This window comes from Xiphophorus maculatus, chromosome 8 (assembly GCF_002775205.1).
Source record: "Xiphophorus maculatus strain JP 163 A chromosome 8, X_maculatus-5.0-male, whole genome shotgun sequence".
Lineage (NCBI taxonomy): Eukaryota > Metazoa > Chordata > Actinopteri > Cyprinodontiformes > Poeciliidae > Xiphophorus > Xiphophorus maculatus.
In genome coordinates, this window is record NC_036450.1 from 14002352 (window position 1) to 14028835 (window position 26484).

The window sequence follows — 26484 nt, forward strand, 5'->3', positions numbered from 1 at the left end:
ATAGCATTCCAGGTTCTGTGTGCGGTTCTAAAGGTTATATTGGCGTTATTGGCCTGACAGGCCTGCGATCTTCACTAAACAAAACAGAGATGTGTGTGTGTGTGTGCAGCAAGTGAACTTATTTGTCACCCACTCCATGGCTATAACTTTAATTTTCCAACACACCCACCTGTATAGAGGCTCTTTTTAAAGTGTCCAGGTTATACTAAGAAAGTAATTGCATCACAATAATTTTCAGCAGATTATTTTAATTTAAAGCACTGGATTATAACAGATTATAACAGTTTTAGTCATCAAAATGAGTTATATTTTTTAACTCTTTGCAGTTTTCAAGCCATATGTCTTCAGCTGGCAGTTGTATCGAGTTGTTAGACTTAACTAAACACACTTGAGTGCATGTGTGTGTCTTTGTGGCCTGTCATGGAGGAATCCTTGCCTGGCTTTTCGTAGCTGCTCTGGGTGTGTGTTTATACTCCGCTGCTGATCCCATGACCCAGAGGGGGTAAGATGTTCACTAAGGTGAGCAGCGGGTCGCAGACACATTTAGATATACTCCGGCCTGCTGTGAGAGTTTGCGTGGCGGCATGAGAGGTTGAGTAAACATGTATGTGTTGTACACGTGTTTTACTTTAAAAATGCAAAGGGTTACATTTCTATCAATTTCCAGACTCCCTCTTATAAGCAGCTAATGTCATGCACACTTATTGAGATTGCCTAACTTGAATTACAGGTTCTGTTGTCTTTCCTATTTTGAAGAATGAGTAATGGAACTCCTGTTTCATGCCATATTCATTCTAGTCCCTTTTGTTTGTTGTGAGATTATGCAACTACAAAAGCAAAGATAATTATTTGTAAGGTTTTCACAAGCTTTTACCAAATAATTTGGGCATGTGCTGTCACAAAATAGCTGTTTAGATTTATGCTTAGATTGGGTTGTAAACATGATGTGAAGGTGAAATGTTCTCCTTTGAGACAATGTGTCCTAAAGTTGTGGAACAACTTCATTTAATCTTTTGCTCTAAAATAATGTATTCCTGACCACAAAATGAGTATTTAGATAGTAGTTTTCTAGTGTTGTGTAAATGCCAAACATGTATACTGTTGTCTGTTCAAAGTGTTTAACCATAATTAATTTGGATAAGTTTGTATGTTATACAAATATATATATATATATATTAGAATCAAATCACATATTTGTGCAATAATAAAAAGTTTTCATTTCATTCCCCTTCTCAAATGGCTCATCTTGCTCATTTTAGCAAGATGAGCCATTATAAATCAACCAAAATCCTGATGTGTCATCAATGAACAAATATGTTTTAAAGTATAACATTTATCTCCTGTTCTCAGCACTGTGCGCACTTGGGACGTGAACTCAGAGAAGAAGCACAAGTCGGTGTTCAAACCTCGCTCCCAGCAGGGGAAGAAGGTCGTCCCCACCTGTTGCACCTACAGCCGCGACGGGAAGCTCGTCGCAGCAGGTTGCCAAGACGGCACCATCCAGATCTGGGACAGAAATATGAGCGTGAGTGTTAAAGCACATTCCAGCTGAAACAATGTGTCGCAGATTGCAGGAGTGGGTTAGTGGCTTCAGTATAGCTGTGGATACAGAGTCATGAAACTCAGGGTCATCCAGTCACAGGCCAAAGAGACCACAGGTTAACCAAACACTAGCTATAAATAATTTGGAATAGATACCTTTAACACTACAACTGCCAAGGACTGGATGTAACTCTGGTAAGTTGAACTCTTGACTCATTTACCGCACGACTTCACCTAAAATGACTGTCCTTAGCATTATATTGTGGGATAACTGTAAGATGAAATATCAGGAAGAAATACTTTATACCGACAACCATCAACAGAAGTCATTTTGACCCAGTAAACATAAAAAGCTGTCCAGACAGCTGCCAAATGATTGTTTAAGCACTACTACTGAAACCTGGTTGTAGTGCATACAACTGACAGGGACCAAATAAACAACGAACATCTTTAATATGTTGGTTTAAATCAAGTCAGTGATTTAAACAAATAAAACAAAATAACATTGGAAATATGAGAGAGAAATATTCTAGTGGAACTGTCATCAGAACAGGACTGCTTGCAGTATTAGATTTTGCAAATGGTTCCAAAAGCTTCTCCTTACTTCTTATCGTCTAAGAGAATTTCATTTTCTCAGGCTCAGTCCTACATAAAACAGTCCCAGAATGCAATAGGCAAATAGCTAAGCGAAGAGTTTGGAATAAAATGTCCATTTTAACCCAAACTCTTTCTTTTCATTTATGGTTTAAATCAAGTATGTTTTATTCTAAAAAATACAAGGTGCATTACTTTTCCCTACTCTGTCATTGGTGTTTTTGGGTAACTGCTAAGTCAAATGAAAACTGACACAGAAGATTAAGCTATGACATCATTATCAGCGCTCTGATAAAATATTTTATGAATGTTGTAAATTTGTATTTTTGCATAGCACTCTAAATTATGGGAGCAAAAGTAGATATTTTAAAGTTAAATTATTTTCCTAGACGTCCCCCTTCAAACTGATAAACTTCCATCTGGTTAGAATTGATAAAACACTGGGTTTTTTACTTACTGAAGACCTTGTTCAAAACAAATTTCAAATCTGATCCTATGATGGTAATGGCAGAAACATTCAGGGAAATGAGTTACAGTTCATCCTTTGAGGTAAAATCAACAACCTTTTTATGTAACCCAGCTATTTAATGGCATTTTTCAACAACCTTTTTATGTAACCCAACTATTTAATGGAGTTTTTCAACAACCTTTTTTATGTAACCCAACTATTTAATGGCATTTTTTTTTCTTTGACCAGGTTTATGCACTTACTAGGAGCCCAGTGCGGCCACACTAATGGTATGACTCAAAATAGCCTGAGTTGCATAAAAGCTGGTGGGTGGCCTGATTACAATTTCCCACCAGCACATTTTCCACAATTAGTTAATTAGACAATTATCTGATCAAAGGCTGCCTTACATTCTTAAAGATTCACATTGTCTACGTAGGAGTTGATTTTGGCTTGTAGGAAGCTTTGCGCTCATTTGTTTGGCTGTTTTTCTTTCAGCTGTTACAGACCTTCACTGTGGATGAAAATGAACTGGAGAATGCAGCATCTCCATTTTTCATAAAGATGGCTGTTCCATATTAGACTGTGGTTAGTGTTTGGGCAACCAAGGAATACTTTAAGCTGCTGTTTCTTGTTGGTCTGAGAGTTTTTGCTTTATTTTTTTTATCATTAAATTTAACTTCATCAAACAAAGAAAACTGCAGACTCCCTTGAACAGATTATTAAGTTGATATGTGTATAATGCCTGTAAATGATTAATGTTTTAGGTTCAGTTTAGGATTATGTTAATTTTTAGCAGAAAAAATACATTGAAGAAGCTATTTTATATAAAGATAAGATCAGTAGGCACATGACAAACTAAGTATAGTGGCAGTAAAATTATCAGATGACATTAGACTAGTTACTGGAAAATAATGTGGTGTTTTTTGGCTTGTTTCTGCTTCTTTTTCTATTTTTGCATTTGTCGAACCCCATACAGTATGTGAACAAAGCTGAAAGCTTCTGTTATATCCTGCGAGGATTGAGACAGTAACAATCAAGCTGTGGTTAGTGAGTTGGAACAGCTTGATTGGAAAGAAGGGCTTATCCAGATTAAGTCAAATGGGAAGTAGGCTACATGATAATTGCTCCAACAGCCAACTTCATAATCAAAAGACACACAGAGCGTAGCTTCATGTTTTTCTTTCTTTTTGTGTGCTTCCCAGTGTTATAAAGACTCCCACCTTTTCCCCAGCCACCCATCATCCCACCTCTGTGCTGCAGAAAGCAGCATGCCTCAAGTGATTGGGTTAAAGCTCTCAGAATTTATTACCCCTCCTTCTCCAGGCTAAATATTTACCCTGTGTCCCATAGCAGCTTACAATAGTCGTGTCTCTCTCCTGACCACTGGAGCCTGCCCCGTTTGAATGGCTCAAGAATTTTGCATGTTGCCCTCTGCCCTAATCAGCAACCTGTGCTGCTGACTCAAATTCAGCTGAAACCCTAAAAAGGAGTTGACCTTCCATTGCTTTATTGCTGCTCCCTCCTCCACTCAAATGAGGCCTATCTCCTGTTATATTGCTACTATTACTCATGCACAGAACATGCAGCCAGGTCAGTCACGATCAATTACATACGTGACCTTGATCTGCAGCTCAGCCTGAGGAGAAGCTATTGGGGATGACACATTGTGTTCTCGAACCATGGCATGAGCTGATTGATCCAGTGATGGGAGTCAAATAGGTCGCTTCCAGTGGACTGCCACAGAGAGGAATTGCACGTTCATCCCCCTGACCACAATTACGAGGCCGCATTCAGGTTGACAGGCTTATGAACACTACAAGAGACTTGTCCTCTGTCCAAAACGTTACCGCAGAGAGTTAAGGAATGCTATGATGTCAGCGATGTACTTTCATGTTACCAGACATCAAAGTGGGACCACAAACGAGATGGCTGAAATAAATCGATCAGCGCAAGTGTTTTCTTCATGTGTCATGGCTGACTTTCCCTTAAAATCTGCAAAAGGGAGTGTATGCTTCCCGATGCTAACCTGCATAGCATGGAAGATTAGCTAGTGACTGAAAAATATCAAATATTAAAAGGTCATTTTTAACTAGCAGGCTGCAATATTTAGTTGGAAAATGCATGTGTAATTCTTACATTTCATATCTTTGTGTTCCACAACAGAAATGCTTTTATTTTTGAATGAGTTTGCAGTTAAGTGAGGTAAACTTAGACATGCAGTTATTTTATTTTTCAATCAAGGCCTTTATGTCTGATTGGAAAGATACACAGATGTTTTAATTAATAAAACAAAATGTTATGTACAATTTATTATACAATGCATCATTCAAACCCTTTATTTTTCTTGCTGACCAGATTTTTGTAATTTTTCACTGATATTTTTTACAATTTGTCTTTGAAGAAGAGGTCCGAATTTTTGGGATTGGTGCCATCAGCCTAATCTCAAACTCAGTGTTCAAAATGTTCAATTTTAAATAAGATTTAAATTTAAATCAATGAGTAAAACAACTTTATTTCAAAATGTTGTTTTAAATTTTTAGGAAAGGGAATAAATTAATATTTTTTTCACTCCTAAAAGCTCATCCAGACTTACAAATCAATAAAAGCAAATTCCAAATTTTTCCAAACTCCACAGAACCGTGTTTCATATCACTATCAGAGATGGTTTTTATGTCTTTGTCAGGTGACCTTAAAATAAAATTGATCATTTTAGAAGTTGGATTTAGTGCTTCTAGTGAGCAGAGGAGCGTCCAGCCAGTCTAGAGAAACTGGCTGAACTCTGCTGCTGCTTATCATGTAGTCATAAAAAAAAAAGCTAATGTTTCAGTAACTTAAGCCAGGGTTCCCCAGCCGTTTTCCTCATGGAAGACTGCCCTGCATGTTTTCAGTGTTTCCAGCTTCAGCACACTGATTTCAATTGAAGGCTAGTTAACAGGGTTTTGCTGAACTACAATCACCTGAATCAGGTGTTCAAAAGCAGAAAATCGTGCTTTAGCATGACTTGAACCTTAAAACTTGTAGATAACCTCTGAACTGAGTTGTTTTAATTGCTCCATTTTTAGCAGTGATAGTTTACGAAAACCAAGTCCTTCTGTAAAATACTCAAGACAGTTCTGTTTACTCATGGGTTGTTCACAAAATCCAACATTAAAAAAATTAAATATTTTGTCTTAAAAGAGACTTTCATTAAAAGAAATATTGCTTAGAGAAGTTATACAACATTACTTGTACGATTTTTTTTAATCATTCCTCTATTTAACTTTTACAACTTGTTTAGTAATTCAATAGCATTAGAGGAGAACATTGTAACTGCTTGAAATCTTTTCAGACTTTACAAACTGTTCTTTTCCTTTACTACATTGCTGAGATATGGTGGTAAGTTCCAGTAACACAGCAAACGTTTTAGACTATTTGGCCTCTCGTTCCAGTGTGTGTGATTCCCAAACACACACAGCCTCGCTGTCGCATCTTGCTGATTTCCTTGAAAGATCATAACAGCTGTTGAGGACTGCGGTTCTGCGGCTTGATCCCCACACAGTAACAAAGTCAGAGTGAGACGTAAGCTGACCGCACTCAGGGAATCGACATCTTTTAGGGGTTCGGTTGTAAATATGTGGAAAAAGCAGAGATTTAGGGCTGTATAATTCTAGTCAGATACTGTGATTTGGATGAGTTGGTGCAGTGGGAGATTCGTATAACAGCATGCAGAGGATGCTTGATTAAAGTTTAAACATATACATGTAGATTATCAGGTAAAAATGTTCACGCTCTGACCTTTTTCATGTTTCACTCATAAACATCGGTCTATTTTATCGGGATTTTATTTGATTAACCATCATAAAGTAGTGGGAGGGGATGGAAAATTATTCTTCTAAACGTTCAAGAAAGAGGATTCTGAAAAGTGTGGTGTGCATTTGTGTTCAGCCTCCAGGTACATTTTAGAACCACCATTTTAGAAAAACCTCAATTACAGCCGCAAGACTTTTGAAATGGGACTCTACCAGCTTTTCACAATCGACGACCAAATGTTAATGCCAGTCAGGTTGGAAGTAGCACACGTGTGAACAATAGATTTCAAGTCTTGCCACAGATTAATTGGATATACGTTTCACTGCAAGATGAACCTTCTCCTCATTCACAAGTCTTTTGCAACCTAATTTCTCCCAGGATTACCCTGAATTTAGCTGAATCGAGCTTCCTATCAACTCCAATTAGCTTCCTATAACCTGTTTAGGAAAGGAACAACACAACATGATGCTGCCAACATCTCTTTCTTTCAGGTTATTGTAAAGAACTTATTTTTGTTCTTCAACCTTATAAAACGTTCAAGGGGTGTGAATACTTTTTCGAGGCACTTGTATGGATGTGTGGTGGAAATTATGTTCTGCATAACATACAAACCAACAAAATTTTTGGCAGAATTTGACGTTATTTTTCAAACGATAGACCAGAAATAAGGAAAACAGTATGGGATGATTAATCGGAAATCGAGCAAAAGTCCCAAACATTCTTTTTTAGCTTACATGGGAAAACTGTGGTTCTAGTAAAGAGTTCAGTTTGAGCAGGTTCATTTAGAGAGAGAAATGATGAAAAACAAACATCTGGACAGTTGTTTTTGGTATTCTGTAAAGCACATCTCATCACTCTCCCTTCGCAGAGTTATGTTTTTGGTATCATTCCAGACTATCTCTGGTTTTACTACAGGCCAAAGAAGGCAACCTGAATCTGCTTCATTGACCCATTTCCATGGTGAAACAAGTGCAACAACATTTCTAATCGACACATCTGTGGCTTACAGAGTTGTGGTCCTTGTTCCTGTTGTGAATTTGCACAGAATAGCTAAAATTCACTCAGGATTAAGATGGGATGGAGACCATCACAGCCATATGTATTAACATTTCACCTTAGCTGCTTCTTATAAAGTCTAAAATTGCCCCCTGATGGATTAGAAATGGCGGTTTTGGGCTTAAACTGCCATTCTAAATTTAATTTACAACTAAGTTAATTTTAGTCCAGCAAAAAAAGACTTGGGAGATATTTAAAGACAACAAAGGAGAAGAAAAGCATTGACTCAGAAGTAATCTTGATGATGGGGGAGCAGAAAATGATTCCCAGGGGAGACCAAGCATAAGAAAGTGTAATCCAAGTTATCTACACTCCAAGGTAACACTGTTATCTGTCTCAAGCAAGTTAATAACTTCCCTTCACTTGCTTCGGAGGTGAAGTATGGCCCCCTTTCTTTGTGTTATCATGAGGGCACATCACTCATTCAGCTCATGCTCTGCTCTCTCCTGCAAGTTTTTCTCTGTATTTAGCTGCCTTATCTGTCCTCCACAGTGTGTGCTCACTTCAAATTCCTTATCCACTGCTTTTTTTGGTCAAAGACCTGCAGTGCTGCAATTCGCTTTTCACTGATTTATTTGCGTTCCTCTTAGAATTAATGACAATGTGGCTGTATAAACCAAGGTTATGTTTGTTTGAGCGCTAGAAAGGCCTACTTCTCGGGCTTATTGCTTCACCGTCGTCTACTAATGATCGATTCTCTGGAATTTGGCTGTGTTCAGGCCAGGTAAAGCCAGGACAGTGGGCAGTGAGTGTTAGGGGTAGCAGAAAGGCACAGACCCAGTAGTGCTTTCCACAGAGCTGTGGTTCTCAAACACGGTCTTCAAGATACAATTAACTTGATTTTTATTTAGACCTGGATGGTTTTATTTTTATTTGGCAGTATGGTGTTTCTTACAGTTCGAATAATAATCTTAATATGCTTAGAAATAGCTTTAAACCAAAAAGTTAGTAGAGGGGGGGTCGTTTTGAATATTTAGTAAAATTAAACTTTTTGCCTCAACCCCGTCTTTCTTTACAGTTTATGACTGTAACCTTTCTTACCCCTATGCACTTCTGTATTATTATTTTCCTTTCTGCATGCTGATCTTCATATGCAAATGTAATAAAGCTTCATCCTCAAACTGCATGAATCCATATTATAACATTGGCTACATGACGAATTGTAATATAGTACACTCTAAAATTAACCATCAAGTGGACCTCCTTATGTCCTCTGCTTAAACTGTTATTTTTTACATTTTTGACTTATTCTGCTTGAGTTTCATAAGAAGGATTTGAGTGCATGTTTACTCCAGGAATAGAATGGTGATCAGGAGAAAGTCAGCTGAACAAGCAGAGATTTACAGTATGTGGTGTTCTTGGTGACTGAGGCCTCGCTGTTCAACCTCATCACTACTTTACATATGTAGCTTGTCCACCCACATAAGTGGACGCTGTCTTTCAGATTTGGCTATCACCATTGTAACATCTTAGTAGCAAAAATCCTTCTGTTAAACCAAGTGGTGGTTCTGCTGTGGCACATATCTGAGTTAAATTTAAAGCGTTACTAGAAGTAGTGAGGGCTACACATATACAGTACATTTATTGGGTAGTAGAGACATTTGATCAGGATGCCTCTTGAACCTGCGCTCTTTGAAGATTTTCTGGTAATGTCCAACTGGGACAAAACCCCAGCAGACCCAAATTACGCTGGAGAGAATATGTGTCTCTTCTGACCTTGCCCCCTAGAATAAGCTTCCAGCTTCACCACAGAGAGATGTCTGCAATTCCCTCCTGAACCACCTACTTCCTCAGATAAATGGAAGTATGAATAAATGAATGGAAAATGCATCATCTAATGTGAGAGAATACTACTGTGCACCAATTTGTCAATTTGTACTTGCCACTGGCATGTTTAGAACAATTTTCTGTAATTTAGTGGGTGTATCTTAAATGGCTTGGTTATTATAGCCTAATAAGTCATATTTACCTGCAAGAGATTGCTTAGTTAATTTGATTTGACGAGATGTCATAGTTTATTAGTCAACATTACGTCTGCATTATACAGAAGGTTTAATTATTTTTATGACTGTCTATAACTTGTAGAAATAGTTAACTACCAAGAGAATTGAACAATTTAAATAAATGGGTACGGAATAGCTTGTTTACATTTGTTTTTGGTGCTTTTTTCCCTTTTATTTACACTTTGATCAACAAGAGTCCTAATTCGTCACCATAGTTTATTTTTAAAACACAGATACACATAACAGATGTGTGAATGTCTGTTTTTAACAATTAATGAAAAAAAAAACCCTACTGGTTATTGTTGGCTGAAAACATAAAAAATGTTTTTTTTCCCCTTAATATCAGGTAAATTACAGCTATGAAAAATCCAGATGCTTTTTATTTGACAAATAGTAAGCTTGGTTGCTTATAGTTAGGACATTGGTTGACACTTATGACAAAACATTGGCTACATAGAAACTTGTTTAAGAAATGCTTATTACAACAAAACCTCAAAAAGAATTATGCCGGTCAGGCCTGTGGTTACAGTCAAAATGTGTCTGCTGTGAGTTATTTGTCTGCTGTGAGTTATTGCTCAGTAAATTGTTCTCTGTAAAACATCATAATTTAATTTAATGTAACAAAAAAAACTTTTAATACCATCTGTTAGGCTGTAGCCTTGGAGTTTGCCAAGGTAAATGTCTGTGATGTTGCTACAGTGTGTTAACCTGCTTGTGTTTCATAGGTTGTGGAGGGCTAGTTTAGTGTCCGTGACTGTGATGAAAACCATATGTTGTTTTGAAGACGCAGAGAACAAACGGGTCGTTTTGTTACTGTAAAGACAGACTTAAACATCTACTATTAAATCAGTGGTCAGGCTGTTTCCTATAATAAGAGATCATAAAACATAAGTTACACACAGCTACAGAGGAGCTGGGTCTGAAACATTATTACTAACCTATTTATCCTATTTAAAAAAAAAAAGCACACCTGAATGAGCAATAATCAATGTGACTACCGTTTTTTCCCCTTTTTCTTAGGTTCATACAAAGTTTCACTGCCGGCAAGCCCACACTCCTGGATCAGACACCTCCTGCCTCTGCTTTTCATACGATGGCATCACTCTTGCTTCCCGTGGCGGTATGGAAAACACTGTGACTCTCAGAGTCCCCAACCAGCTGCAGTCATTGGCATCATAATATTCAACCTTTAGTTAATAAAAAAAATGAATTTTAGGCAAATTAAGTGCTTTTCCCTCCCTTAGTAGGCAAATAAACAAAGATCCACCATTATCAAAACACGGAAATCTTACAAGAGGTGGATAAACACTAAAAGACTTTGCTTTTTGGTATGTAATCTCGTTAAGAGGTTGCTAACACAAACATAAACAAAAATAACTGAGGAAGGAATAGTCCTTCTTTCATCATGATTTTGTAATGTAAATGAGAGCTAACTATTTATTCAGGAACTAAGTGCCACTTCCATAATAATATATAAAACTTAAAGTAAAGTTTGCCTTTTAAAGTTTCATTAAAGTATTCATTTTCAGGGGACGACACGCTGAAGATCTGGGACATACGCAACTTCAGGAAGCCAGTAAACGAAGCCAACAGGCTGACCAACTACTTCTCCATGTGAGTCATCTCCGCTTTTATAGACTGCTTGTTTTCAGTTCTTGGTATGAGTGCATCGTGTGTAGATTATAAATATTTGTATGTGTGACTTTCCCTTCCAGGACTGACTGCTGTTTTAGTCCTGATGACAGGCTTGTCGTGACAGGGACCTCCGTGAAGAAGGAGGAGGGAAATGGGAAGCTGGTTTTCTTCGACAGAGCTTCTTTTCAGAAGGTCTATGAGATAGAGGTCACCAACGCTGTAAGTTCTGCTGCAGCTCACACTGGAGGTTTTCAGTACAGCAATTATGTAAAGACTTTCACGAATAAGAATGAGTAAAACACTTGTTTTAATTATTAACTTTGACTATAATTTTATTAGCTGCAAATGTGGCTGATTTCATTTAGATACTAACAAGTTTCCTTCACAGTGTGGAGTTTAATTTTCAGTATTTTCCAGGTATAGATAAGTACAGATAATGAAAACATGAGTAAGGAAGCATATCTTTATTTTTGTTGTCCTTTCTTTTGGTCGTCCTTCTTCATATACTTTCTTTGATTCTGCCCTTCTATTATGTCCTGTCTTTTTTCCTTCATTACTTTCTTCCTTTTGCTCCTTTTTTTCTTCCTCACTTTCTAACGCTGTTTTTTTCTTTTCTTTCTTCCTTGTGCCATTACTATAGACCTATTTGTGTCTTTGTTTCCTTGTACCCTATCACTATTCCCTCTTCTCTTCCTCTCATTTGTCCTTCTTTTCTTATTGCCTTTACTTTCTGTCTTTTTTCCTTCCTTTATGCCTTTTGTAGATCCTAAGTTTCCTTCTTTTTTTCTCCTATTCCCTACTTGTCTTTGCTTCCCTTCTTCTTTCCCACCTTTTTTTTGGGCTTTTTTTTGCTTTCCATTGTCTTTCCTTAATTTTCTTTGTGTCTTCTTTTTGCCTTTTGCTCCTATCTCTTTACTTCTTTGTGTTTTTTATCCCCTTCTTTCTTTGTTTGTTGTTCCTTCTGTGTGTATTTTATTTCCAGATTCTGGTTGCTGCTGAAACCTTATGTAAACCACGTCCACTGTACACATATCCCACATAAATTTATAGTGAATGTTTGTATTTTAAAGTGAACATAGGGCTAAAAACTCTGGAAAAGTATTAAACGTTGGGACAGAAAGTATTTATACTACTTCAAATATAAATATTTTGATGGTAATTTAAGTTCTCATTTAGTTTTTACATTTTCTGTAGAGCCACCTTATTTGTACAGGATTTCAGAGAACAAGCAGTGAAATTGTTCCACCCCCAAGCTCTATTCTAAGGGGAATGCACCTTTGAAACATGTTGTGTAAAAGTTGCAGCTGTCATATAATTACTGTGTCATATTGATATACTGCAGACCTTTATTACCTTAAAATAAACATTTGGACAACGGCCTTGCAGCAGAAGAGCTACTTCTGCACAGAGGTGGGTACAGGAGCTAAAAATGCAACTCAAGTAAGAGTAGCTTTATGTCAGTGTATTTTTAAACAAGTACAAGAGTATACATTCAAAGAATTACTAAACTATGTGTAAAAAAACACTACTCAAGTATTGAATGATCTGATTTAATTTGTGCAAAATGTAACTAAACAGACAAAAATATAATGTTATAGTTACAAATATGTTTAACTCAACTGACTCAGTTGTAATCTGTAAAAATAAAACAAAACCAAAAAAACTAGTAAGTAACATACATAAAAAATGTCACATTTTCCAACATAAATTTTTGGAAGTCAATATTAGATCATTTCAATGTTTGAACAGTACAAAGTCTATTCAGTGATATATATACTGTTTACTGTACGTGAACATGACCTCCAAATTGCATGATAGGCTCAGCAGATAAAGAATAATATTAGAACAATCAAGCTTGTGTATGAACAAGACGTCTCCCGTTAACAAAAACTTTTGATAACGGGAGTTATCAAAAGGTAACTTTTTGCTTAAAACATATTTGTTATTCATTTACTGATGTAACTAGAGATGGGTAGAATAACCTGAAATTGTGCTGTGACAGTTGCAGTTCTTCAACATATTACTCAGTCAAAAGTAAACTCTTAGATTTTTTTATTTTTATTTTGCCAAAAAGTAACTGAAACTGTGCAGGACGTAGAAGGACAGACAACAGAAGATTGGAATTCCTCTGAGGAATCCTCCTTTTTATTATTTGTGACATCTGGAGATTCACTTGTGTCAAAAAAAGCGAAAATGTGTTATCCTGATTCACTTCTCTGTTTTCCAAGCAGACAAGTTTCCTGACACTCCATGTGTGGGCCTGCTTCACATTTAAAGGAGGTGGCTTACTCACATTTGAGCCAAGACCACTCCTATGAGTAGAAATTTAAGCGGAGTTAATATATCATTGAGTTTAAGGTTTGTAAGTATTGAGGAGATTTCACTAGATTTCTGAAAATGCTCACATCTCCGAAATGTACCACTTCATCCATAAAAGACTTTGGGCATTTCTTGCCAAGCACGTCTGATTTTATAATCTTCAAAAACTTCAAAGATTTTCCTGATAATTTTAAGAGTTGTCTTCCAAATTTTAGGTGATATTCTACTTTTATTATTGGAAATTTATGCTTTTGATCATGAAAAATGATCCTTTTTTGTTGCAGGTTTTTGACTTTTCATTATTGGTGAATGTCAAAGTTTTTCTTGTCAATATGTGAAATTAATGTAGAAAGTTCTGCATTTTTTGGCAAAATATTTGATTTTCTTTGGCTTTGGATAATATTGTCATTTAAGCCTGCAACATATTTTAAATGAGTCATTCTGCTCAAAATGGAAAAACTGTTTTTCCCCTTTCAGTCTTAACATTGTGTGGTAGTAACTAAGCATCTCCCTTTATAAAATTATATGTCTCAATCTGGTTGTATTTTGGTAACAAATTTAATTTGGCTCCATTTTCACATAAAAAGTACGTCTTGCAGCATTTGGGGAAAATGTTGGGCTAAGAAGTAACATCTTAAAATGGCTAGAGGCGAACTCTGTGGGAATAAAATAAAGACAGAAGGGATCTCATTCCACCGTTTTACTCAAAACTGTTGGCAGGAAAGATGTGAAGCTCTTAAACATGCTGAGTGTGTTAGAAATGCAATTATCTGCGGTCACAATCATCATGTTCCATACACAGTAGCAAATGGCATGCTTTAAGCTAATCCCGCTTTCTGAGAATTGCATTTCATGGAGTCAGCCAGCCATAGGTGTTAAACCGCAGTCCAGAGCTGCTGCTGCCTACTATAGAAACATGTGTCTTGTCGCATCCTGCTTCTGATCTCTCTGTAGCCATAACACCACGGTTTGACAGAGGTTAATGTCTTCAGCAGTAACTGTCTTCTCCAGGGCTGGAGCAAGAAATACACACTCAGACCGATTAAATAAACACATTGAAGGTGTCATTTGGAATGCAAAAAACCTTTGCATGTTCCTGCAAAGCCACACTTCTGATGCAATACTTTAGCACTCAGCTGTCAAAAGAAGTAAAATGATCAAAGTTAAATGTAAGCTTCCAAGTCTGCTTAAACTTAACAGTGAGAGTAACATGATTCTGCCAGTGCAGCTATCTGAAAATATTGTATTGTTTTTTTTCTGATGGCAAAAAATACTAAAAATAGCAGCTTTAAACTTCAACACAGACGGTAAAGAGGAAGTGCCTTTGCCGAGGCAGTAATCTGTCTTGCAATGACTTTTTCCAGGATTGTTTGTGTGACTGTCTCTCAAAATGAAGCATGCATTTTCAGTTCTTGTGTCGATGATCTTGGCTCTGTAATTGCCTCCTTCAAAACCGTTAGAGCTCAAGAGCTGCTAAATTTTTATTTGTTGCTTGGTCATAATTTTGAATTTTTAAAAGAAAATGAAAAAAAAAGAAGTTATTTCATTACAAACCACATATCCCTTGTACGCATGAAAATCCGGAGACCAAGCAGTTACTGTTGTTGATTTATGTTCTTGACAGAGTCTGTTTGCACTCAGATTCAGTCTAGGAAGCACCAGACAAAGGACACACTTTGGGTCAAAGAGTGTATTTAGCTCGCCACAACTCTGCTCCTTTGCATCACTCTGTGGACGTTTGTCTTCCCTTTCACTCTACTGAGGGGAGGGTAAACATTTGGAAGTGATTTTTTCCATTGCCCCTTTCACTTGTTCTACTGCCTGGCTGTATGAAACAGTCTCTAAGCTGCAGCTTGGTTTCTCTTGAAAGTTGATAAAACCATCTCTCCTTCTGCTTAACATGTGTGTTATGAACTCCTGCAGACTCTCCACATCACTGAACAGACAGTGGATGATATACAGGATTTCTGCAGGCCGTGTCTTAAAAAGTCCTTAGAAAGTCTTAAATGACTGTTTTATCATAATATAAAGAATTTGTCACTGTATAGATGAGTTTAGTTTTACTAAATAAAAAAATAACATCTAATGCATAGTTTTAGTTTTCCTATTGCTTAATTAATCAACTTTCACTGTACACATACTCTTAAAAGGCATTTAGTCACATTTTAAATTAGGATGTTTCATCATTAAATGCACTTTCTATTGACTTCTCCCCTACATTAGATTTATTTGTACACTGGCAAAACAACAAGACACAGTGCAGCAAACAGCTCTGTAACAAATAATAGGAATTAAGCTCCATACATTCAGTCAATCCAGCAAACCCACCAAAAATGTGGCTCCTAAAAGCAATTTAATGTATATTTAACCAACTAAAATAAAAACCTTTTTGTTAAATGATCCATTGCCATCTTCTTCATCATGCCAAAGTGTATCTTTAACAAGGTTTGGCTTGAAAACAAGGATTTCAATGGGCTCTTATAAGTAACTCTTACTTTACTGTAAGAGCAGTTCGAAGGTATGCCACTTTGGTGTAAAACACTACAGTAAAAAACAAACTAAAATGTTGACAGTTATATTTTCCACTTGCTTAAGCGATAAAACATACAAATACAACAATTGCTTACGCTATTATATGTTGCTTGTAACCCAAGTGACCTACAATAGCTTGGGTAATTTTTCAAAATTCATGAAGCCCTTAAATTTAAATTATGATAATCTTACAATGATAAGTCAGCATGTTTAATGTGAGATTCTATTAAAGGGTTATAAGCAGTCTAATATTTACTAATTAACAAACTCTTGTCTTCATCTAGGATCAATCTTGTTTAATTGGTTGTGGAGCCTGAAGCATCATAAAACAATTCCCTTCCCCAAAATGTTTATGTGAGCACTATTTTAAGAAACTTTAAACCACTTTTAGGTTTCTATTGGTTACATTGATTATTATTTACATGGGAAATAAAGAGCCATTGTGGGACTGAAGAGCCAGTGTCCCACAGAACACCAGAAGCATTTGTGGTTAGTTACTGTGTAATATAACAGTAAATGGTTTAAAAAGGGAAAAAAAAAAACATTAAGTAAACACCGTTTGATATATACTGTATATATATTTTTTCTAGAGCTGCTTTTATCTTCCATTCGTTAGCTATTTTGTGTTAAGTCTGTAGAAATCCACTTTGCTCTTGGCCAATGTCTGGCTAGCCATTACCTTCATTCAGGCTCCAGAACCAGCCGATCTGTATTTATACTAAATAAATTTGCTGAGTTAGTTATTTAAACAGAAAACCTATTAACTACTTACAATAACTTTACTAGAACCTCTTTTAAAAAACATTGAACTATTGCTTTTATCTTTATGAAACTCACAAGCATTCAGCTGACTCTTGTTATTTACTAATGACAAAAGTATTTAAAACTTCACTTAAGTTGCTGCAAATCTTTTTTTTTTTCAAGACATTGTTGTTGTATTCCATTGGTTTTATTTATCTTTGAACTATTAAGACATTGTTTTATCTCTCAACATGTTTTGTACAGTTAAAGACAAAGTACTGATGTGTTTCATATTTATTTTTTGGAAATTTGGGAGTAAGAGTGAGTTCTTGCTCACTAGAATAAGTGTTTAAATTGAGACTTCAAAAATCTGCTCATCTCAAACAAACATTAAAGTCAGTGAAATATTAAGTCAGTTTAAATAAGCAACAGCATTGTAGATCCGCCCTGCTTAACTGTAACTTTTACTTCTTCCTTACATGCTCTGTACAACATTGTTTTTATAGAAATAAAGGGAGGCTTTCATCTAAGTGAGCTTATATTTCCGCCAAGAGCATTAAAAGGGTGTGTGGCAGACAGGAAGACGTTGCCAGTTATTCAAGTAGCATTGTTTCTGCCTTCTTGGACAGTAGCTCTCACAGCATGGGGCTTAAATGGTAAACATTTGGTTTTCCTTTCTCCTGCAGGTTTAAATTGGCCTCCCGATCAGTGCTGAACAAGGATTGTAGCATACTGGCGGGTCTCATTACTTCTGCCTTGTTTTTATTTTATAATTGGCATATATGTTGTGAAAGTGGGTGGCAAATCATTTATCTTTGTTCAGTACTTTGGCATTTTAATCTGGTGGGGGCATAGAAGTCTGAATCTTGCTGCTGGAGAACACACTGGTTAAAGTGTCTTCTTCCCTGATGCAACTCTGCAAACACAAAGTGTAAACAGGGATCCCTGGAGTATAAACATGCTTCTCTGAATTTCTGGAAAGAAGCCCAACAATTAAGCTGGGCCGAGCAGGGCTTGGCTATTTGTGTGTGTGTGTGTGTGCTAGTTTTTGTGCATACAGTTGTGGTGCGGGCTGCACTCAGCTGGGCTGTTGCAGTTCTGCTTCTATGAAACTTGTTGACAGAGTGATTTGTTTGGGTCTGTGGAGACCGTTCAGTGAACTCAAATGGACTGAGTTTATGGTACCTGGCTGGATATTTGGGATTTACGATTACTACAGGCTGATCTGCCTGCACTGCTAACCTGGATTCTTTGATGGCACCTGTGGAGTGTAACCAGACCTCAGACTTTGTTCTTCACTGTTGCTTGAATGAGTCGACTGTCACTGTTAGTGTAGCATTCTTGACAGGCCAATTTATAACCCATTGCACATTTTCATTGGAGCACACCCAGAGTGTCTGGATTTCAGCTCATAATTCTGACATACATGCTGATACGTGTATCATATCTTCCATAGCATCAATTCAACAAACCTTTATTGAGAATTATATAATATGCCTATTGAAACTTTTCCATATGTTATCGTTTTACAGCATCAAACTTCGATGGAAGAAAAATTTTTATATTTTTTTACTTTTTGTTTTCCTTTTTATTTGAAAAGTACCCTTGTTCAACCAGTCTTCTTCAGAAATCACAGAATTAGCAAAGTCCACCTGTGTAGCTGCAGACCTTTTGGCATATCCTGGAAACTTTGGTCACTGTTTCAAATCTTTTACAACCTGTAATAGGCTTCCAGTATTGCTGAATTTAGATTTTATCTAACCAGAGTACATTCATCTGCACATCATTCTTGTCTGCTACCTCTTTTTCTTTTAAATCAAACTTTAAATGGGACTTCCTTTTGTTTCTTGTATTGTTTTTATTTGGCATTCGCTTTTGGATTTGTTTTAATCCATACCACTGTTTGTTTTAATGATTGTTTAGATTTTATTTGTAAAAAAAAAAAAAGACGTTGAACCATGTATCTTGTATTTCCCTGCTGCTTGATAAGGATGCATTACTTTGGGTTTGATCTCCTAAATCCCAATGAAATAGAATGAAATTTGTTTTTACATGACAAAATGTAAAAAGACTATGGAGTATGCATTCATCTTGAGGTAATTTTAAGCTACTAGTATTTTACTGAAAGCATGAGGCTCATTTCATTTAAAAGCCTTTTCTGGATTGTTCTCTCAGTTACAGTCAGCTGATCTGGTTGAGCAGATTAACCTTCATCTCGCTGCAGAGTTAAACGACTCTGTGACCTCCTGACATGATGGTGTTGATGTAAAGTGATCAACCATAACATTACAACAACCTCTTTTTAAATCACAGTGTTCCTGTGAAATAAAAGATGTATCAGTGTATGTAGATTACTGGTTCCACCAAATGAGAAATGTTCACCTGTAATGCACTGTATTACCAAATGCTAAATTAAGGGAAAAAAGTGAACCAGAAATGTAGTTTTTCTGTACAAATGTCTGTGCTGCTTTGATTGCGCGTGCATGTTTTATTTTTTGCATATATGATTGAGGCTCGTTCCTCTGGTGTCCTGACGGGAAGCTGAACAGCTGGACGTTAAGCAGCTTTCACTGTACGCATGGTCTTACCCAGCCCCCAGCCCACAAAACTCCTTTAGATGCCCCCCAATCAGATCGCAGGGGCATTTCAAGTGAGTGGGGAAAAATGAGGCGCTACTGAAGGAGTTTTTTAGATGCTTTGCAGCTTGCATATCAGAATGAGCTGAAGATCTCAATCACTGTCGAACAGCTGTTCTTATATTGCTCCCTCTCTCTGCTACTCTCTCAAATAAACACAGAGAGTTACACACACCCGTCTCTGGATAAATGTGGTCACATTTGCCTATTGGCACCAGGCCATCTGTCACACACAGACAGCGAGATCCAGCCCTCATCCCACCAACCAAATATAGTCAACTAGAGTAGCAGAGCACACTGGGACTTCTCCTCACTGTACCTGGGTTGCACATTTTCACTACTGTGGGTAATAAAATATGATTGTTACCTTCCGTTGCCTTAAGTAGGGGGAACATGAGCCTTTCAAAAACCAAAAGAATGACGCAGTCTTCCATTTTACACCCTTCTTACATACTTAAAAAAACATAAAATAAAAATTGAACTGATATAAATAATTGTATGTGTGTGTTTGATGCAGAGTGTTGTTCGCTGCCTGTGGCATCCCAAACTGAACCAGATTATGGTGGGTACTGGGAACGGACTGGCCAAGGTGTACTACGATCCAGTTAAAAGTCACAGGTATGTTCAGGTGAACCTCCATTAGCAACAAACATACTTAAAAAATTTTTTTAAATTGTGACTATTAAAATAATGCTAATAAACTGAAAACAGTATAGAGGGATTCCTAAGTATTAATCTACAGAAACCAATGAAAAGAGTTGATTGAGTAATTAAAAAAGCTTTCTATCCAGAGACACCGAATTGTGATTGATTGTGTCCAATATTTTAAAAAAGACTTTTAACTGTACTCTGGCTTTCTCCGACAGTGTAAGAACATGAATTTAGGTTCTTTAAGTTCTAAAATTCCCTTAGGTGACATTATGAGCCTGGCTGCGAGTGTGAGTCAGTGTTTCCCTGTGATGACAGGTGACCTGTGCAGGATATAAACTCCCTCTCACTGAATGACCACTGGAATGGGCAGTAGTATATCAAGGAATTTGACAGACATATTATAAAAAATTTCTGTCATTAAAAGCTGTCAAACAAATCGTCAAAACGGAGTTTAAACTCTCAATGAATGGTCACTGTAAAAAATTAAAGAAGGAAAGATGCCCAGATGCAGCAATCTAACCCCAATCTTTGAATATTTTTAGTGTTTTAATCAAAGCAAAAACTGTAACAGTTCTTTTTAAATAGACATTGTAAAGGTAATTTGACCTCCATGTTTAAATGGTACAATAAGATTCGGCTGCAGATGCAAAGATGGTTTAGAAAAATGCATCTACTGTTCAACATGTTGTAAATCGTTGCTCAGCCATTTTGCTCCTGATCTTTTTCCTCCAGAGGGGCCAAGCTGTGTGTGGTAAAGAGCAAGAGGAAAGAGAAACACGCGGAGACGCTAACACAAGATTACATCATCACGCGTAAGTTCTTCCGTGTTTTTACGGGACAAAATTAGAATACACAGGGGTTGTTTCACAACAACAGCAACTCTCAGCAACAATAACATTCCTGCTTCTCTCAATCCATCTTGCATGGTAGTCAGATTAAAGTTCATCTTTTAAAGCCCTGTTGCAATGAGTCCCCAGCCTCTCTGCTGAGCATTGCGGTCTGCCTACGATTTGGCTACTGTAAATATAAATAATCTGAGAAACCTTTTTCAAAGATTTGACAAGCAGAGCCTGTTTCTCGTCAGGCCAGATCTAATGCTACCTCCCACACTCAGATATTCAGACGAACTCCATCTGATGCCGCAGGGCTTTTTGGATGGAGCGACAGCTTGTTCTGGATGTTCACCCCTTCCATTAGCTGATGGATTTGGGTGTGGATTATTGAATCGATAGCCACGCGACTGCCATGTACTTTCCTGTCACGCAGGAACCATGAGAGGAATGACCTCCTCTCTCGCCCTTGCCGGCGTGATCTTCTGCTGGTTTTGCCGCACGCACTCCAAACTGCCCCCCTCTCGCAGTCGTAACACTGATACATGAGGCTGTCATCTCTTTTGTGCGTGCCTCCCATCTCCTCCGACTCCGGACAACATTTACCTTTTGGTCTGCTTCAGGCTTTTCAGAAGCATCATGTGAGCTCATCGTCGTGCCAACAGGGTGTAAAATAGTCGAGCATTTCGCTGCTCCAAGTGGTGAGTGACGCACTTGATGCCTTGGCACTGGAAAATTAGACGGGACAGGAAGCAAGTGACGGCCCATTGAGAAAAGCGAGGGAATCTGTTAACAGTAACCTTTTTGCTTAATGTAGCATGGAGAAGAATTAACACTGAGCAGCGACAGAAGCTCCTGAATGGAAAATCACTTTATCTAGCTCTTCACTAAAGTGTCTCCTTGTAACCCCCGAGGATGAGAGCAGAGCATACACACTTCCTGAAGCAGATGCTCTGTCGCCCACACACACTCAGATAGCGTCGCCGAACTTACTCGGAGTGCACTCATTCACACCTAATCGCGCACACGGTCACCCACGCGCTCTGGGATTTCAGCATGGGAAGCCTTTGTTTTGGTGGTGTTCAGAGACATCTAAGGTTAAATGGAGTGGCTGAAAATGTTGGTGTAAATTACACCAGGAGGCGGCTGAAGATTTAGAGTTATGATTGGTTCTTGTGTTTTTGTTTGCTGGGGCCATGTGACTGTTAACCACTTGGACTCACATTTGTTTGTTTACTCTCTCCAGCTCATGCTCTGCCCATGTTCCGAGAGGCCCGACAGCGGAGTACACGGAAACAGCTGGAGAAGGACAGACTGGACCCAAAGAAATCCCACAAACCCGAGCCACCTGTATCTGGACCAGGTAACATATTATATATATACTATATATATATATATATATATATATATATATATATATATATATATATATATATATATTAAAATAACAAAAATCATCTCAGCTGAAAAAAGTGAGGTACAGCTATGTTTTGCAGCTGCTCTCAAGCATATGAAATATCAAGTTTGTAAGTGGACAGATAATCTATTTGTTTTAGGCAGATGTGTGAGGCTGCAGTTGGTGTAACACAGTCCAGCCCATGTGGAGCAACTGGCCTCTCAAGCATCCTGGCCATTTGCCAGATATGGTTCACTCTTGCAATGAAAATAATACAGGAAAACCATAATTGTTGTATTCAAATGTAAAAATGCTAATTTTTAAAAACAGTTTTGAACTCCAACAAACCACAGACGACATTTCTCTTGTCTCCCGGCTCACTGCTGCCGAGTTATGTTGTGCAGTTTCTCTGTTTTGACCACAGCATTGGGAAATTGTAGTGATGTAAGCTGTAAATGGTTTCATATCAGGAGCAAATAAGATAATCTAACAATAAAATAAGATGAACTAATTTATGCATAACTAATCCAGTGAGTACTAAGGTAGCCTGGAGTCACCTACCTATTGGACATGATTAGAAAACATCCAGATTAATTTAGACAGTATTTTAGAAATGTAACTTAAAAATATATATATATAAATATTTCATTAAGAAGTTTGTGTTTCTTTGTTACTGGGGTTAAACTTTGGAATAGTTTGCCAAAACTACTATAAATACATAAATAATAACATAACAGTTTAAAAGGGATTGAAACAAAATGATAAATAGCAGATTTTAGATCAGATATTTAAAATCTGATTGAAACTTTCATGATGCGATTTACTTACTTTTTAATCTTTCTGTTTTTTTCTTTGTCTTCTCTTGTCTTTTGGGTTTATATTTATTTTTTTTTACTTTTCTTGTCTGGATCTAATTGTTGATCCTGTGTATTCAGTAAATATTTATTACACTAAAGCTGTGACGAGTGAAAATGATCTATTTGTAACAAATGTGTAAAAAGAGCATGTATAGCTTCAGCCTACACTTATATATAACACTTATGAATTATTTTTATTTGACTTTATTTTGAATTTCCGTGATTGTACTTGGAATGTTGATTGTCTAACAACCCTTATTATTATGCGTGTCTCTGTGTGTTTTAGATCAAATAAACTATAAACTAAACTTGGCGAAGGTGAGTCCAGTTTGACTCTGAACAAACTGGACTCGACCGCAAAAGCCCAAAAAAAGATTCATCCTTTTTAGGGCCTAGAGCTGACAATGGCTTATTTCAGCTTTGTTTTCTACACATTGAAAAAGAACAAAAAAAAAGGGAGTTCAGCAGATGTTGCAATAACCTAGAGAAAATCCAAGTGAATTTGTTTCCCACAAACCACACTTAAACAGTTAAGCAGTCTTGTAAAAAAGGAAAAACAATCTTGTTAAACATGCTTTGTGAAACCAATGCCACAAGAAGGATTAGGATGGATGATCAAATAAGATTTTTGTTTTCTGTGACTGCATCCTTTTTTGTTTTCTTTCCATTACGACTGTGTATTAACCTTCCTGCGGTCTTAGCACGACGCTCAGGAGGAGCGCGACAGATGTCGCGGGGAGGTGGTTGGGGATTGTCCCGTCAAATCATCAGTTACCGAAACCACACAAAAAAAATCTAACTCGTAAAAGCACACACTTGTGTCAGCGCGACCCCACAGAGTAAAGAACTCATGGGGTCTAGATCACCCCATCTCTTAAGACCACGGGAGGTTTTTATGTTTTTTAAGTAAAACCATACCCGGTTCATGGTTTACACATTTTTAGTATCTGAAATTGGTACAGGGACTATCATTGCACACGTTTCTGTATAAATAAAACACATGAGTCACTAAGGTTTAGAGAAGGAGCAAAAATTCAAAAATAGGTCCATTCTATGAAAAGGAGAGTGACTTCTTGATGGGTGACTTGTGGCTCTCAGATTATAGACTTTCCTTATAATGTTTATCTTGTGTGTGAACTGACTTCGCATAAGTGCAAGGTAATGTTTGGTGGTTGACTCAAAGCTTACAAGCAATGGATGGATGCGCCTCTCGATCCCCAAACAACACAGCTGGGCCGCTACAGCAGGAACTCCCTGCATGCTTTATGTTGGTCCAGATTTAAACTCTGGTCTTTACATTGTCTGGGAAGGAGGAGGTGAAGTCAAATTCATTAAATAGATTACATTTTACAAGCATTTGATATGAGAAGAAAATAAACTGTTGTTCAAAATGACTTTTATATCTGATGTTTTAACACTGTGACCAACACATCTGCCATATGCAGATCTATGATGCAAGATAACATCAGTGTCTGTTCAGTGTTGCAGGTTATAGTAGATAACATCATCTGGAACCAGAGCTCTAAATCAGTGGCTCAACGTAAGGTCAATGTCTCCTCGCTGATCATGCCTGAACCCAACCCAAAATCGGGATTTGTTGATTTTCTTTCCCCCTGCTTTCTAAGAACATGCAACATGAAAGATTCTCTAATCCACTAATCTGTGTGTCCTCACAGGTCGAGGAGGCAGAGTAGCAGCACACGGGGGCACGCTGTCTTCGTTCATCGTGAAGAACATCGCTTTGGATAAAACAGACGACAGTAACCCGCGAGAGGCCATCCTGCGTCACGCCAAGGAGGCATCGGAGAACCCGTACTGGATCGCCCCGGCTTACGAACAGTAAATTCATGATTCTTCAGCATTTTACCTCTCAATCTGTCTCATTAGTGTACAATGGGACACGATCATCCAATCTTCTGTCTATTAATTTATACACACATATATTCAGTACTTCCATCCATCTGTCCATCTACTTGTCATACAGCTATAAATTTTTTTGTCTATTCACCCATCCTTCTGGTATTGTCTGTCTCTTCGTTCATCCATCCATCCATCTGGGAACGTTTGGAGAAATGCTTGGAGAAATGTGTTTCTGTGCCACATTCTTCTCTTCTTAGTCTGAAGCTCATTAAGCCTTATTTAGTGTGTCATTGGTCTGACACTCTGACACTCCAGCATCTGACTTAATTCATTGTTTCACAGCTGGATGACTTCTTTGTTCTGCACTTCATTGCTTTTGCTCCGAAGCTGTATGAATAGAAATGAAATAAAAGTGACAGTTAAATCATCGCTCGTCTTTGTGAATCCCTGCAGGACCCAGCCGGAGCCCTTGTTCGCAGAAGAGTCAGAGGAGGATGAGGAGGCTGACAAAGAACCGGAGTGGAAGAAACGCAAAATCTGAGTGACTGATTCTTTTTTTTTTTTTTAATATGAGATTAGCTGATAAAGACCTTGGTCAGGCCAGAAACACAAAGAACTGGCCAAAATACTCAAGAGCATCAATAAAATTAAATCTAAACTAAAGCATAATGTTTCTGCCCTCCAATGAATCTCAATTCCTCCCTTTTCTTCCCTCCTGCTTCGGTGAAAAAAGGAAGAGCATAAATCTGATCTCGCCATGGTACAGTTTTATGTTCCTCTCACTGCTACACATGAACCACTTCACTTTTTATGTCTGTTTTGATTGTGTGGACGGTATTTTTTGTAATTTCTTTTGTTCTTGCACTCCACATCTCCAGAATTTACTAATGCCTCGTAAATCAGCTCCAAATTTCAGCCAGTTTTATGTGGGGATATTGTCTTTTTCAGCCTTGACAATTTTAAAGCTGTGCTTTTTTTTTTTAGTTAACTGCAAAACCTTCAATTATTTTCTGTTTTCTCCATACCATGTAAACCAACTCAAAATTCAAATAAAGAAATTTATATCCTCTTGTCAAAGAGTTGTACTTCATCCAAACTGAAGCTGAGTCTGATCTGTCTTACCTGCTGATCAAAGGAATGCCTTTCCTGTGAGGCACAAGCTCAAACCTGAAGATACATATCGGAGCCAATCCTGCTGTTTTTACTTACTGCATTGAAAGGGTTTTACACGCTATGCATTGCTTCAATTAAATGATTCTGGACAAAGTAGGGTGTATTAAACTGGCAAATCAGAGGTGCTTAATTTTTATTTAAAAGTTCAGTTATTGTTAAGATGTGGTTGCGCTGTGGGGGGGTGTGTTACCTCTCGGAAGTTATGCTCTTGATTCCAACCTTGGCTCTGATATTGGTTTGCTGGCCAGGTGATTTTAATTCACAAAGTAAACACTTTTTAAAATTTTATTTGAGGTTAAACGTCTTAATTTTACAATACTAAGTTCAGCAAGAATTGTGAATATCTCTTGAGGTCCAACAATTTATTGACGCCTTAAAGGATGTTTTTACTGCTTCGTACCTACAGCTTTTTCTCATCT

General features: G+C 37.4%; 1 protein-coding gene across 1 annotated transcript in view; it reads left to right on the forward strand.

Moving 5' to 3' along the window:
* Positions 1-25971, forward strand: part of wdr70 (WD repeat domain 70) — a 39767-nt gene extending 13796 nt beyond the window's left edge. Inside the window, exons 10-18 of the mRNA XM_014472919.2 lie at positions 1351-1525; positions 10456-10555; positions 10965-11049; positions 11151-11289; positions 19816-19916; positions 20682-20761; positions 22026-22142; positions 24709-24871; positions 25346-25971. Coding sequence (XP_014328405.1) covers positions 1351-1525; positions 10456-10555; positions 10965-11049; positions 11151-11289; positions 19816-19916; positions 20682-20761; positions 22026-22142; positions 24709-24871; positions 25346-25433 — 1048 coding nt within the window. The 3' untranslated portion in view covers positions 25434-25971. The remainder of the gene's footprint in view (positions 1-1350; positions 1526-10455; positions 10556-10964; positions 11050-11150; positions 11290-19815; positions 19917-20681; positions 20762-22025; positions 22143-24708; positions 24872-25345) is intronic.
* The last annotated feature ends 513 nt before the right edge of the window (positions 25972-26484 follow it).